Source organism: Daktulosphaira vitifoliae, unplaced genomic scaffold (assembly GCF_025091365.1).
Source record: "Daktulosphaira vitifoliae isolate Bord-2020 unplaced genomic scaffold, ASM2509136v1 Scaffold_2, whole genome shotgun sequence".
Lineage (NCBI taxonomy): Eukaryota > Metazoa > Arthropoda > Insecta > Hemiptera > Phylloxeridae > Daktulosphaira > Daktulosphaira vitifoliae.
Window position 1 is genome coordinate 4735922 of NW_026099573.1, and position 16711 is coordinate 4752632.

General features: G+C 26.9%; 2 protein-coding genes across 2 annotated transcripts; one reads left to right on the forward strand and one right to left on the reverse strand.

Annotated features, from left to right (window-relative positions):
• Positions 1 to 1829: 1829 nt before the first annotated feature.
• LOC126898855 (uncharacterized) lies at positions 1830 to 6127 on the reverse strand. Its single transcript, XM_050673261.1, has 2 exons — positions 6036 to 6127; positions 1830 to 2341 (listed from the first exon to the last, which is right to left on the reverse strand). The coding sequence occupies exons 1-2, from the start codon at positions 6075 to 6077 to the stop codon at positions 1868 to 1870; spliced, it is 516 nt and encodes a 171-aa protein (XP_050529218.1). The 5' UTR covers positions 6078 to 6127; the 3' UTR covers positions 1830 to 1867.
• A 6407-nt stretch (positions 6128 to 12534) lies between these two features.
• On the forward strand, positions 12535 to 13653 carry LOC126897890 (uncharacterized). The gene has a single exon (XM_050671833.1). The coding sequence runs from the start codon at positions 12535 to 12537 to the stop codon at positions 13651 to 13653; it is 1119 nt and encodes a 372-aa protein (XP_050527790.1).
• The last annotated feature ends 3058 nt before the right edge of the window (positions 13654 to 16711 follow it).

Genomic DNA, 16711 nt, shown 5'->3' on the forward strand with positions numbered 1-16711 from the left:
CAACCCGCGTATGGCAATGAATTTTTTTCTTTATTCTTTTTAAGTTGGAATAAATTTTCAACTGCTTTGATTTTTATCTCATTTAGATTCAATAACTTCAATAAAGATCAAGGATCCCATCACTGTAGTCGCCCCTTGCGAGAAGAAATTTCTTATTCATATTAAAATTATTTTACTATATTTTAGGTTTTAGCTTTGATAAAAAGCTGAGAAGGTATTTTTTTGTGACTATTATTTATTTTATTTAACTTGACCTACATTTTTCAACGATACGTCAAATTATAACAATTAGTTGAAGATATTACCCTCAAAAATTGAAAAAAAATTGTAGTCAATCAATAAAACAGTAACTTGTCCCATATTCTCCATACACAAAATTGAAATCATTCATTTCTAATGTTTTGAAAGTATTAATTGACGAATCTAGTTTGATATAATAGGTTTCAACTACAAAATTAAATCATTTTACTTTGTAATTTCATAATACTTTACTCTCTTTGTGTGTGCTACTACTAGATTATAATATTCCAAATTTTTTGTTGACATGTTTTATATAAATCATTTCTAAAAATAAATGATTGTTAGTTTCTCCTGAATTAATAATGGATTTTTACAATTAAAATCAAATTTTATAATACGCTCAATTGAGTAAGTTTTTTTAACAACTTTGTTTAGATTGATTTTTTTAGTTAAAATAAATCATTAAAATTAATTAAGTACTGAATACTTCAATTGTAGAATCTTTTTAAACACCAAAAGTTACTGGGAAATGATTACTATTATTTCTATTTCAGTTATCTATTACGATAAAAATCCAATAAAATATTGAGCTTTTCTGATAAATTTACTATAAATAATAATTATAAATTTTCTTGACTGCATATTAATCTTAACAATAAAATATTTTAATTCTCCTAAATTTTTTTATTTTACGATGTTAATTTCAAACTTGCAAATTGAGCTAAAAGTTATTGTAATAAATTAATTTATTTTTATTATAAACTTTCACTTTAAAGGATTAAAAAATATGTCATTTTCCTTATTTTTTACATATTAATAATCAAAATCAGTATTAATTTCAAACAATTTTATTTTTTTGTTATTTGTAAATACTTATTTTTTAATAATATTATTAATATTAAAACTTAGAAGTGATAGAAAAAGTCTAATTGCACATTTGAAAACATCGCAAAAAGTTGATTTAGAAAAGTATATTTTTGTTTCTGATGCAAGTTCCTTGTAGTCCAGTGTATAAAACTTATAACTTTATTATAAGTAACAAACTTTTTTTATTAAAAAGTATTGCGTCTAGTTCTTAAAATTTGTATACGCGTTAAAAGTAAAGAAATATACAACTACTTTATTATTTTTATAATATCTCCGTAAAAATTACAATATTAAATTAATGAATAACAATTTCATGCTAAATTTAATTACTAAAATTATTCTTTATACATATAATATAATTATAACTCAAATAACTAATCGGGATAAAATTAAGTGAATAAGAATTATTGTTTTTTTTTTTTAAATAATCTACCAATTTCTTAAAAGTAAACACTATCTACAGATTTGCATCGAAGCGTGTGTCTTATAATAGTAGTTTTAATTACTGTTAGATATCATCTATACTTGTCCCAACTATGCCACGTCCATACTGTGCTGCGACCTCACTGTGCTACCGTTTTTGTTTATTACATGTCACTTAATTTTTTTGTAAAAACAAAACGCATAATTTTCTAAAATATTAATTACGTAGCTATCAATTAAGATTGTATTTTGAATTACATAATTTATTAAAATACTTAAAATAAAAGAAGTAATTACGATTAGTTATCATACATTTTTATTGATTTATAGTTTAAAATTATTTATTTTTTGGTTTTAATGTATTAAACATATTTGTAGCTACAAGTTCTAAATCAATACTAGACCCAGATGATTTTTCTCCATTATGTCTTTCATGTCTGCCTAATACTATTTGCACGGGTTCAATGTCACTATTAGACTGGTTATATCTTCCTATTTTCTTTTCTTTTATTTGATGCATACGAAACAAATATTGACCATTGCGTTTGCTTACCTTCAATGTTGGCTTATCCATTTGGTTATTAAAATTTGGATTTAGACTTTTTTGAGCATCTATAGATTGCATAGAATATTTGTTTGGTTGATTTAAAATTATTCGATCGTTAATTCTCCTAATTTGTTTTGTATAAAGTTTGTTAGTTTGAGAATGTTTTTGAACTATTTCGTGATGTAGATTTCCATCTCTTTGCTCTGTTTCCATTAGAATTGCCACCTGCTTCTGAATACCGCCTGGTTTCCAATTTCTGTTAAACTAAGTATAAAATAGTAAAAGAATATTAATAATATAGTGTTTATTGCTCTTAGAAAAACCTATTAACATATAGTTACAATTTATAATATGTAATTAATGTACCTACATACTGTATCGAGTTTATATTTTGTATAACGCAATACGTACTTTTGTAACTAAAATACATTATAATAGAATTATAATAAAATAAATGTGTTAAAATATTGATGACATAAATTAAAAAAAAAAAATGTTTCACGAATAATTGCAAAGACGTACTTATAAATTTTAAATATTAGGGAAATTTCATTTTTAATATATTATTTTATATTTGAACGATGCGGCCTATTGTACTAACGCCTATTATATAGCAGTTTTCATATAATTCCACATAAATAATTATGTTTCTATAAAAATTGTTTTTCTTCTTCTTTTTCCTTACCCTAATCCCAACTACTTGGAATCTACCAACCATTATTCTAAACTACCACTTGACGCGATCTCCCACATAATGTACACTCACATCAGCCACCCATATTTATCATTCAATAACATCCCTCTATCTCTTTTATGGTCTACCTTCAACATTCATTGCTATAACTTCCGATTCTTCTCTCCTCATAACATGACCAAATCCTTCAAGTCTATTTTCTTTCACCTTATCTACGATTGACGCTACACCTTTACTCCCTCTTATATATATATATATATATATATATATATATATATATATATGTTTGTTCTTTATCCTATATTCTCTAGTCACTACAATCATCCATGTAATTATTATCATCTCTGCTAAATTCATTCTCTACTCTACTTTCTTGTCAACCGCCCAACACTCTGAACTATGACTGTATTAACTACAGTCTTATTTTGTCAAACTCGTACTATTATGTACTTTGTTTTACTCCTATTTATTTTTAATATCTTTTCTTCAAAAGCTGATCTCCACACCATTAATCTTTGATTAATTTCTTCCCTATTGTCACCTATTAATACTTTAGGGTCAATCCATACCAAATCATACAGAGTGGTCGCGCGACCATTTTAAATTTTTTTGAAATTTTTACACGAATTGTCTGGTATTTAAATAAAAAAAATTTTCAAAAAAAAATTAGGTGAAAGTAGATTTATGACCTGTCAAAATTTTGAAATTGCATTTCTTAAAAATATTCCTGAAATAAATATATTTATTTATACTAAAAATTTGAAATTTCATTACTTTTTCATTACGAGGTCTACTAACATGTCTATTAATTAACAATAGGATTTTTTAATTTTTAATTTATTTTTTTATGTAATTTTGAAAAATATTTTTTTTTGTTTTTATTAAAAAATAACATTTTTAAAATTAAAATTATTGATGAAATACAATTTTTTTTTACATCATATTAACATTATTCAGTATTTTAATTTTATTGTGTTTTAAAATTTTTGAATTTGGTCTTTTTTTAGTAACACAAGTATAAAAAAGTTCAAAATTCTAAAATAACGATTTTTAGGCAACTTTAACTTAGTTTTTCTCCTGTGGGACAGAAAATTAAATCATAAAAATTTCACACAATATTGTTACACATGTTGACTTTCTATGATAAAAATTTCAACTTTGGAATTTTACCGAAACCAACATAATCCGTAATGATCTACTTTATCAAATCGCGGTAAATGTATCAAACAGAAATATGTAGTTGTAGATGTTTATATTTAGATGTATCATTGCTTTTATTTAGTTTTTCTTTTTTGGATCACTATTAGATAAGTTTTTTCTTTAAAAGACTAGTGATTTACATAACTAATAGTTTTAACTCGTAAGTGGAATGTAACGTATATTATCATGTTTAGTTTGCCTCATTAAACATTTTTAATTTGCTCATATTCCTAGTGCAATTCTTAAAAAAGTCGAAGAAGTATCTTTTAATTTACGTGCTGAGTTAGAATCTATTCCTAAATTTATACCAAGCTCTAAAAATTTTCAAATTTCTAATTTATCGGAAAATGACGAATTAATTAAAAATTAAAAGAACAGATGATTGTTTCTTCAAAAGAAGATAAAGTGAAAATTATTAGTTTATTGCCCAATTCGTGGTCACGGGATAAAATCTGTAGAGAGTTTAATGTCTCTGAATATATAGTTCGAACAACTCTTGAGTTAGTTAAAAAAGAAGGAATTTTACCTCAACTTCAAAAAAAACTGATAATGTTATTAGTAATGAACTAATTGAGCTCGTTTTAAAATTTTATGACAATGATGAAAATAGTAGGATCTGCCCTGGTAAAAAAAATTATGTTAATATTAAAATAAATGGTTCAAACGAGCAATATCAAAAAAGTTTATTATTTTGCAATTTAAATGAGTTATATGTGAAATTTAAATTAGTGAATCCCAATTTGAAAATTGGAATATCTAAATTTTATACACGTAAACGTAAGTGATGTATATTGTCTGGATCTTCTGGCACATATAATGTGTGTGTCTGTGTTCACCATCAAAATGTAAAGCTTATGGTTGAAGGAGCTGATTTAGAAGCTGGTTATAAATACTATCTAAATTGTTTAGTTTGTAATATTGAAAATTATAATTGTATGATGGGAAAATGCGTGATATGTTTGAATTGTAGTGACAGTGTAAAAAAATGCTTTATGACAAATTAGATAATGGTCTAGAAAATATTGTATATAAACAATGGGTTAGTACAGATAGAGGTGATTTAGTAACTAATATTTTACCTGTTGATGATTTTATTGATTCATTTAGTGAAATATTGTGTAATTTAAAGATTCGTCATTACATATCAAAAATTCTAAAGAAAATTTATCAATAACAGATTGCATAGTTCTAGCCGATTTTTCGGAGAATTATAGTTTTATCATACAGGATGAAATACAAAATTATCATTTGGCTAATAAAAAGGCTACCATCCATCCTTTTGTTTATTATTACAAAGCTGATGTTGAAATTAAATGCTGATACTTATATGTTATGATAAAACCACTTTAAACATAATGTTAAAAATAAATACATAAATACCGGTATTTTGAAATTTCAACATTTTGACAGGTCATAAATCTACTTTCACCTAATTTTTTTTTGAAAATTTTTTTTATTTAAATACCAGACAATTCGTGTAAAAATTTCAAAAAAATTTTAAATGGTCGCGCGACCACTCTGTATGATTTGGTATGGATTGACCCTATATCATCAGCTAACAACATACACCACGGCAACTGTCCTTGTATTTCTCTAGTAATTTCATTCATCATTACAGAAAATAAGTAAGGGTGTTTGGGCGGGCTGCTACAAACTATACCAACCCGGCACCTATAACTTTATTTATAAGTGAACTGTATAAGGAAAAGATAAAGGATCTTCATACCAAAACGCAAAAACCCTCCCTATTCGGGAGTAGTGAAAGTAAGGGAGGAAGAGAGTTGTCAATTGATGCTAAACTCAACAAAAGACTTAAAGTAGAATCTTGGTGCACTTCTAGTCTTGCTCTAAATCCTTCTGTTACTCCTCCCACACTTTTTACTCTGATATCTATAATAGTCCTCTATTTTATTAATATATCTTTTAGAGACTCCTTTATTCATTAATGCTTATTTAAAACCTCTTTCAGTATTCTATTTTACACTGTTTTTCAAATTTATCAAAATTGTATTTGAAGATTTAAAAAGATTTTTGAATACGTTAGTAAAAAATAAATGCTCTTACTTGTACGTTTCCACTTTTCTCAATTGTCCATAACCATCCCATATTTTTTGGAACTAATACAGGACATTGAATACAATTTCTATGACCACAGTTTATACCTGGGTACACTGTGTGTGCTATTTTAGTAGCTTTTTTTGAAAATGTGGAAGAACTTTTATTAGATTTAGTCGAGCCGTAATATTTTGAACTTTTTCGTTTTTTAATTTTTTTGGAAGATTTTTTTGATTTAGAATTATTATTTATCAAAAGTTTTTCATTTAATTTAAGTGAATATTTTGATGTAGTCTTAGAAGAATGTACATTAGAAAGTAAAGATTTTTCCACTAAATTTTCTGTTTTTTGTTGCTGAACCTCATGGTTGAAAAAATTATCTGCCACTTTAAAATTCTGATCAATTTCTAACTTTTCTTGCTTATTGCATAAACAAAAATTATTCTTATTATTTTTCGCGATATTTTTGTTCAAATAATTCACAGAATGTAGAATAGAGTTTGAAGATGTTAGTTTAGGGCAAATACACTTTTTATCATAAATTTCTTGACCTCCTTTTTGTCTATCAACATGATGTTTACTTTGATCAAATTTGAAAGATAATTTATTATTATACAGGATTCTTTTAAACTCATTTATCAATATAACACAAGAACAACGATTGATCTGCTTTGTATATGATTTTTTTAACCTGAATATTAATAGAATTTGTAACACATGTCTTTTTTTTTTACAAATATTATGATTGAAAATAAAAATTATATTTATGTATATTCTAAATAATAATAATTTTTAACTGTGTAATCAAAATTTGCTAATTTTTTAAGGAATTATTAAAAAAATTTTATTTTTGTAATATGAAAAATTTCTTATTTGACAATAAATTCTATAATTTTTTTTTTTATCAGATTATTTATGTTCGATAGCTAAAAAAAAATAGATTGAACTAAAAATCTATTAATAATAATAATAATAATATAAAATTAATAATAATATCTATTAATAATATATATTATTATATTGTCATGTTAAAAATGGTTTCCATTTAAGAAAATTAAAGTTGAAGACTTATTGAATGGAATAGATTATGTAATTATAAGATTTATAAATTATTTCGTAATATAATAGTATATAATATATATTATCAGAGGATTTAATATAAGAGATTATATAATGGCAACGCGTCGATAGACGGGAAACAATGACTAAATGTTAAACATTTATACAAAAGGCTGTATGAGTGAAAACGACTTAATCGAGAAAGGAATGTGGCCATTTTGACCTTGTACTATACTAAAATAAATGAAAATATATTTTAAACTGTAATCTTAAATGCGCTTAATTAGTATTACTTTACCCAGTGTATTGTTTAAAAATACTAACAGTATTTTTTATCCCTAAAGGAAATTGATATTATTTAACTATTTAACTCCGAAAAGAATTTAAAATTCTCATTTTGTCAAAAGAATATTAAAATCAAGATAACATCATTCTGAAAATATTTCTAAAGAGTTATTATATGATTCTAAAATTTTACAACAATATTACTAGAAAATTGGTTGACCTCACTTCTTACGTTGTAAAAGTACATTAATACTTTGAAATATTACTTTAATATTATATACTTACGCTATGTATAATAATTTTCTAGTAAAGTTGACATAATATTTTAGAATCATTATGGATCATATAATAATAATAACTTAGAAGGGGAGGTTATGGGGACGAGATCACCATAGCTTTTTTTATCTTCCGGTAAACGCAGCGATCTATTGATTCAAGCCAGTCAAAATACTTTTTTCTTAATTTTTATCATTTATAAAATTGTATAATAAATAAATATTTTTATTTTAAAAGGCAATTTAAGAGTTTTTTATCCGTTTAGTGTGAATATTGGTAAAAAATTCAAAATAAAAAACTTTATACTCAATAAAGTTTAGATTTATATGATTTTTTGAAAATTTCTAAAATCAATTTGAAAAATACGTTATTTTTAGGTTTGCTGAATATCACCTTACTATGTGACAAACATTACACCAACAAATGTATACAAGGGTGGTCCTTATTTGATCAAATTTAAAAAATGGCATGGGAGAACTCTACATTTTATTCTAATGTTTGTTAATATGTTAGACTGATAGTTGTTTCAGCTGGTGATAACTCTCTACTCTAGCTGTTACGTTTTTGTTTTCATATTTCTCTCGCTGTCCGTCGTCTTCATATACGAAACGATCGGTTTGTCGATTTACTGACAAATTTAAGATTGACAGATAAATTGATAAGTGCGTGGTAATCTTGTCATCAAGTCGACGATTGACAAAGTTATACTTTGGAAGTATCGACTGGTCGACTGATAAACAGGTTGATACATGTATATATGTGTGTGTGAAGTAATTGATAAACCAACGTGATAATCCTTTTATTTTTGAATTAGTATTAATAGTAAGTTAATTGTGTGCATTCAGACGGTGTCATCTTTTATTAAAAATTAACATTTTTTTATTGTCTTTTAATGTAATTGTTTTCGAAATGACATTCGAATCGGGCAAACAGTTTTTAACAGAATTCATAGAAATTTACGAAAACCATCCAACTCTGTGGTAGATAAAAAGCAATAAAAATAAACATTTAAGAAATTTGGGGTTGGATGAACTAATGCAAAAATACAAAGATAAATATCCAAAAGCTGATCGTGACTTTGTGAGAAAAAAAATCATTAATTTAAGAACAAATTTCCAGCGAGAACTTGCAAAAGTAAAAATATTCAAACACACAGAAACATCACCAGACAACATATACATACCAACTTTATAATATTTTGATTTATTAATGTTGACTAGTGAGGAAGAAACTGGAAGAGTTGGTGTATCAAGTTTAAGTAATGCAATTGTGAGTAATGTTTGTACTGTTTATAGTTATTTTATTTATTTATTTATTTATTTATTTATTATAAATATTTATTTACAGAACGTTGATGAAAATGATACGGATATGCCACCTGGATACGAGTCTCCAGTTACTCCTAGAATAAATTCAGATAATTATGTGGAAAACTTTGTTACTCCGTTATCAAAAAAACAAAAAAGGAATTTCGTTGCAAAATAAAATGGAGTTTGTCGACCTTGTGAGTGAAGCATTGAAATCTATTAATGAACCAGTTAAAGAAGACGCCGAGTATTCAATTGTTGGAAAACGTTTTGCTTTGCAAAATGTGTCAAACTGAATATACTATAACTGAATATCAAACTTGGTAATCCTTCTGAACTATAGAAGTTGATAAATAAATCGACAATTTTGAAGTTCCGTGTATGGCAAATTGTAGATTGTCGATTTGTTGATCAATTTAAATTTCAACTAATCGACAAACCGATCGTTTCGTGTATGGGGGCCTTTGCGACCGTTTGTTCTTCCATTGTTTCTTTGTTATTCTCGCAGTCTTCGAGCACTGTCCTAATTTAACCTTATTCTACAAACATTTTATATTGTAAAGTTGAAGTTTGTTTGAGTTTTTTTGTTTGTTTTCCTTTTTGTCTGTATACTTGAACCGGCATTGCACCTTAATTATAACATCTAGCTTGTTATTAATTTAGTAATAATTTTAACAATTTGATTTATTATTGTTTATTTATACACCTCTTCTTCAAACAAAATCATATACAAAAAAATTTAGAATCAACTGATCGAACGTCTTTTCTCTTGTCGCCTATGTTTGGATAGGTTGGGTTAAATCTTTAACACTATTTGAATCCTTATCCATACAATGTTAATTAATGACCATTTGATTGTAAATATAATTTGAGTATAATTACAAGTTTATATAATGACCAAAATGTAAAGTACTGCATGCAAAATACTGTATTCTACACCTTTGAGTCACGTGAAGGAGTTAACCTAGAATACTCAAAATTTACCTCAAATTTTTTTTTACTACATTGAACAAAATGAGTTGTCCTATTCGATTTTTTAAAGTTGGTCAAATAATGAGCATCCTAATATATACGCATACAAAAATAAATCACGCGACATAGAATTCCATAACATTTTGTTTTTTTTATTAATATTATACACAAAACCTTTAATATATATATTGCTGTGCTACTGTTTAGTTTAAATTGACAAATTAAACTATAAACAGTAGCACAGCAAAATACATTTTTCTGGTTAATAAAATTATCTAAATTATAAATTATGAGCTTCATTATAAATTTTTGTAGTTCATTAGACATAATTGGACGAATATTTTTCATTTAAAATAATTACATTACTACATTTTTCAATATCAATTTCACGCTAAATTTGATCACTGTAATTATTCATATGCAGTTCAGTTCTATCTGTCGTATAGAACACATGTGTGTGTAGTGATTACTCGTAGTGTTAAATCGAATCTTATATCTTAGTCTTTGTTAATAATTTTATTTATATTGTATAATAAATGCTTAACATGTCCAGTAAACCGGGAACACCGTTAAAAAAATCAACATCGCCTAGTTCACTTCAAAAAGTGCTTTGTTTAAATGATATAATGAAAATGCTTAAATCAATGAAATCGTCCCAATACACTAAATTCAAAACAATTCAAGAGAAATTTATAAGCTAAGTGTCTTGAATAACTCATTTGAAAGCATAATAACATCTTTTAATAACCTTGTATCTGAGAATAAAATACTCAAAGATGAATTGAACAACTTACGTGACCGTGTATCATTATTGGAATCGTCAAAAATAACGACCAATATTGATATGTCCTCATCTGAGGTAATTAGGGAGGCTCAGTTGTGAATATCAAAAAGTAAAAACGTTGCGGTCTTTAATATGGAAAAATCACCAAATGAGACTAATGATAGTTCAAAAATGTTAGCAAATGATTTAATATCTCATTTAAACCTAGATTTTGCATAACATTAGCCAAACGTCTTGGCAATGCACAGTCTAAGAAACGGCCACTTCTTATTCAATTTGGGAATGAATCGGAAGCTTTTACAATGTTAAAAAACAAAATAAAACTTCAAAACACAAGTATTGTGAGTTAGTAATGGAAAAATATATTGATTAATGCCATCTAACTTTACTTCATCATTCACAATTGAAAAGTTTGAGGGAAGAGTTATTCCAGCGACGTCTTAAAGGTGAATCTAATATCGTTATTAGATATGTAAAAGGTATTCCTTCGATCCAGTCAAAAAACTAAAGTACTCCCCAACGGTTCAAAATATTAACCACACTCTTCGTATTCTAAACACAATTATAATTTAAATTTAAATCATCTGCATAAAAAAACTAAAAACTGTATAGATTGTAATAAAAAAATTATAAATAATTATCGGTCTCTTTTAGGTTATTATCAAAATGTACGTGGTTTACGGACAAAACTAGCAGAATTAAAATGTAATATTCCGCTATGCAAAGTCGACTTTTTTGTATTAACTGAAACGTGGCTAAATGATTAAATTTTGGATTCAGAGCTTAGCTTTGATAACTATATAGTCTATCGTGATAAAACCAGTTCATGTTTGAGAGGTGGTGGAGTAGCAATCTGTGTGAATAAATGTTTATTTTCAGAAATCATAAAGATCCCCACTGATAATGTTGAACAGTTGTTTGTAACTGTAAATAGTGGTGGTAATTTAAAATATATTATTGGTGCATGCTATATACCACCTGGAAGCTCAGTTAGTTTATTCAGCTCATGCTGATACTGTGCAGTCTATTTTATCTAGTGTTGTTTAAACCTACTTTACTTTTATTTTAATGGGAGATTATAACTTAGGTCATACAAATTCTATAATGATGACCATAGCATGATTTACGATGGCGCTCAATCAGTTAAAGTAGTTGTTATTTATGAGTGCTTTTCATCTTTAAACTTATATCAGGTCAACACAATCCCTAATATATAAGATTCATATCTGGATTTCATATTTTCTATTACAAATTTGATCACTGCCAATACCTCAACAGATATATTGGTGCCATTAGACCCATACCATCCGGCTTTGTTAGTTGAGTTACAATGTAGTAATAATTATCAGCATTAATGCCCCTTGAATTGGTATTACAATTTTAAACGTGGTAATTATTGTCAAATGTCTTATTATTTAAGTTCTATTGACTGGTCATTTTATATAACTATGATGACATTAATAGTGCGCTTGATAAATTTTATGAGATACTCTTACATTCTATTGAGTTATTCGTTCCTAAAGTTTATGCAAAGTAGTTTCCTTTCCAAAGTTGATTTTCAAAGGAACTTTGTCAATTTATACGTAAAAAAAATGCCCTTCACAAGTTTTTCAAAATTAAAAAAGACCAATCAATATACAATGAGTTCTCAGCTATTAGATCTAAATGTAAAAACCTATCAAAAAAATGTTATTCAGATTATATTAACCGTGTTCAAAATAATTTAATTGTTAACCCAAATTACTTTTGGAAATTTGTCAAAGATAACAGAAATAATAACTTACTTCCAAACTCTATGCATTTTGGAAATATAAAGTCAGACAATATGATCAATGTGTCTGAAATGTTTAGTGAGTTCTTTGCTTCTAATTATTCTGTTTCGAAACAAACCGTCCGAACAACCTATCCTAGTATTATTTTACCCTCCTCGTTTTGTATAGCCTCATGTGAGATCCCGGTTCTGAAATTGTTTGAAGAACTGCAACGAAATACGGGCACTACTTACGGTCCTGATCTTATCCCTGGTATCATTTTTAGTTCTTGTTGTTATCCGCTTACTCGTCCAATCCATTTTTTGTTTTCCTTGTCATTGTCTTCGGGTGTTTTTTCAGTACGATGGAAATCAAATTATATTACCCCTATTTTTAAATCAGGTGACAAGTCTGATGTGAGTAATTATAGACCTATTTCTAAATTAAGTGTGCTGCCGAAAATATTTGAGAAACTTCTAGAGCCCGAGTTATCATTAAGTTTTAAAAACGTGCTAAATAACTGCCAGCATGGCTTTCGTAGTTCTAAATCAACTATTACTAATCTGCTTGTGTTTTATACTAATATTGTTTCCACTGTTACAAATGGTGGTCGAGTAGATGCAATTTATACTGATATGAAAAAAGCGTTTGATACAGTAAATCACAAAGTATTAATTGATTTATCTCCATTACTTTTCTTAATTTTCATGAACGATCTTTCTGATGTCTTTCAACATTCAAGCTATTTGTGTTTTGCCGATGGTGTAAAAATTTATTCTAACATTCGTAGAGTTCATGACAGTCATAATCTCCAAGCAGACTTGTGCAGATTTTATAATTGGTGTGTTGTTAATGGTTTATGCTTGAATGTGTCTAAATGTGCTCAGATCACTTTTAGTCGTAAGCGTTCATATGAACTATATGCATATAATATAAATAGTATTAATCTCATAAATATTCCTCATATTAAAGACTTAGGTGTAATTCTTTCTTCGGATTTATCTTTTACTGAACACATTTCATTTATTTATAATAAAGCACTACGGATGTTAGGTTTTCTTAAGCGAAACTGCTGGGAGTTTTCTAATCCTATTTGTTTAAGAGTTATACATTTTTCTTTAGTGCGTTCCATAGTCGAATATGGGTCAATCATTTGGTTACCATATCAAGCTAATCTTACTAATAAACTGTAAAAATTACAAAAACGTTTTCTACGTATGTTAGTAGTAAAAGTAGGAAAATACGATATTAATGAAGTTGATTTAAATTTAGTAGCTTTAGATATTGGACTAACCAGTTTGAGTAAGAGGCGGAAAATGTTTGACGTTAGTTGGATCCATAGTTTATTAAATAATAAAATTGATTGTCCAGAAATTCTTGATATTATTCCTTTTAATGTTCCTTCAGTCCATTTACGGTCTCAAACGATGTTTTATGTTTCTCCTGTCCAACAGAACTATAATATTTTTGCTCCAGTCAATCGTATGTTATTAGAATGTAATGAAGTTAGTCATAAAGTGGATTTCTTTTTTAATTCTTTAAATATAATAAAAAGATCGATTATATAGTTAAGAATCTTTACTTATATTGTTTGTTTTTATAACTAATTGTATGTTCCAAATTTATTGATGTCTAGTTTAAGTTTTATTAACTGTACTCTTGCCCTTTGGGACGTTAATTTAGTTAATAAATATATATATTACACTTATAAATCATAAAACTTGTAACCAGGATAAAATTAAAAAAACTCAAATTGATGTTTCGATCCTCAGATCTTTATTTAAGCTTCATCGACTATTATAAAAAAACTATAGTTGCCATTTTAATCACTGTTAGTTATCATTTTTACTTGACCTAATTATGCCAAACCCAACAGTGTTTTTTGTTGTGAGTTTATAAATACATTAACTGGCAATACATAAAGTATATCTATTGACAGTCATAATTGACAATAAACACTCTATGACCGTGACATCTATATCATAAAAAACCAATTGGCTACCTGTATTTGTAATCCCTTTTGTATAATATATGTATATTAACTAAAGAAAACCAAAAAATCAATGTTTCAATTATATTTATTCTGTCAGTAATTGAATTGATTATGATAAAAATATCACTCTATATATAAACATATTTCTCGATAACATTTGAAGGGTACAGGGGAAAAACGGTATTAGTCCATTTTTGTTCAGGAGTGCAAAAACAAAGTTTATAGACTTCTACGCATCTAATATTAAACAAAAAAATACGCTTTATGAACTATTATTTTATTAAAATGTATTAACTTTGAAAAGTTATTGAAATAATTTGAAAAATTGTAATGATTATTATTGAAAAAAAAATAAAGATAAAGAGCATGGACTTCAATCTTATTTCACAAGTAAATCTGGATTATTATTTGACACGGCCACGGCGTTGTCACACGTTGACACCCCGCGGTCGTATCAGCTCCTTCTCAGCCACCGCTTCACTGTAAACGCGTTATCGTCGTGGTGTAAAGTCCAACAAATGCCTAGCGTCGAATACCCCGCCGCAATAATACGTCTAGTCAGTCTTCTTCGTGACACCTTTCACACCGATATACGCTGTCCACCGGATCAACCGAAACACCACCGCGATTTTGATTGACTTTTATTTTCTTTGTCAACGATTATTCAAAGTGATACTATTATTATTATTGTTCACATATTATTTTTGTGTTACAACTCTCATTCATTTCTTTATTAATCGGCTCGACTCCAAGTAGAACTGCAACCGGAGTTTACTTCATTTCTCACCATCTTTTACCTTATCATCTTAATAAGAAAAAAAATACACATTATTTTTCAACTCATACAAAAACATCAAATTATTTAAACATTTTTTTATTTCATTTTCAGCTTCATCCAAAGGAATATTTTTCATAAACTTGTCTTCACTGTTTTGAATACCTTCGTCTGCCTTGAGATTTGCATAGAATTTACGTTATTCTTCTTTCATTAAAAAATATTTTATTTATTTATTTCAATATTTATTTATTTTTGTAATATACAAGACACAATATAACAGAAAAAGAAAAAAAAAACAAATAAATATTGAGTACGACACAGACGGCAATGAGTACATAATATAAATACAAAATATCCAAATAATTAAATAAGTACAGGATACATAGAAGTTTAAATTATTAACATACAAAATTAATAATTAAAATCGCTACAAATAGATTTTAACTTGGTTAAATGGTTATTAAAGAAATCAAAATTTTTAATTAAATTGCAAAAATGTAGCATTCTATTGACCGGTGAATAATAACTATAATTCTGACGATATAAGTTAACATAAAATAAATTATTAGATCGGAGATAAAAATTAGGAACATTAAAGGGAATTAGACTTAAAATTTCTGGACAATCTACATTATTATTAAGGAGATTATAAATCCAAAAAACATCATTGCATTTTCTCCTGTAAGCAAGGGAAGTTAAACCAAGAGAGATTCCTATTTCATCGATCAACACATTATAATCCCTAGACTTAAAAGAAATTAAGTGTAAAAAACGTCTTTGTATAGATTCTATTCTATTAATTTCACCTATTTTATATGGACACCAAATAATAGATGCATATTCTAAAATTGATCTTACCAAAGAAATGTACAAGGTTTTGATACACAAAATATTATTGAATTCATTACAATTTCTTCTCAAAAGCCAAGTGTTCGTGAGGCTTTATTGTAAATATAATCTATATGGTTAGAAAAAGATAAATCGCTGGATAATATAACTCCTAAATCTTTAATACTATAAACATTAAGCAAATTACAACCATCAATCGTATACTGATTAATATTTACATTTTTAGAACGAGTAAATGTTATCTGATGACATTTATTTGTATTAACTACTAATCCATTTTTTTTACACTATAAACTGAATTTATCTAAATCTGATTGTAATTTACCATAATCATCAACTGATTGAATGGTCATAAATAACTTAAGATCATCCGCAAAAAGCAGATAGTTGCAGTGTTGAAAAATTCGACATAAATCATTAATAAAAACGATAAAAAGTAAAGGAGACAAATGGCCACCTTGTGGTACACCTGAAGTAACATTAATTATATTCGAAGTAAAATTACCTATTTTGATTTGTTGATTTCTATTTTTGAGAAAGGAAGAAAACCACGCAAGCATTGGATTACCTACACCCAAAAGTCTTAGCTTTTTTAACAAAATTGAATGATCAACTTTATCGAAAGCTTTTT

What these genes read in the sequence shown, in the direction of transcription:
- LOC126897890 (XM_050671833.1), top strand. Translation starts at nt 12,535, where the DNA reads ATGATCAATGTGTCTGAAATGTTTAGTGAGTTCTTTGCTTCTAATTAT.
- LOC126898855 (XM_050673261.1), bottom strand. Translation starts at nt 6,077, where the DNA reads ATGGGATGGTTATGGACAATTGAGAAAAGTGGAAACGTACAA. An exon ending in AGAAAAGTGGAAACGTACAA is followed by an intron (nt 2,342 to 6,035) that starts GTAAGAGCATTT and finishes TTTTATACTTAG; the next exon opens with TTTAACAGAAATTGGAAACC.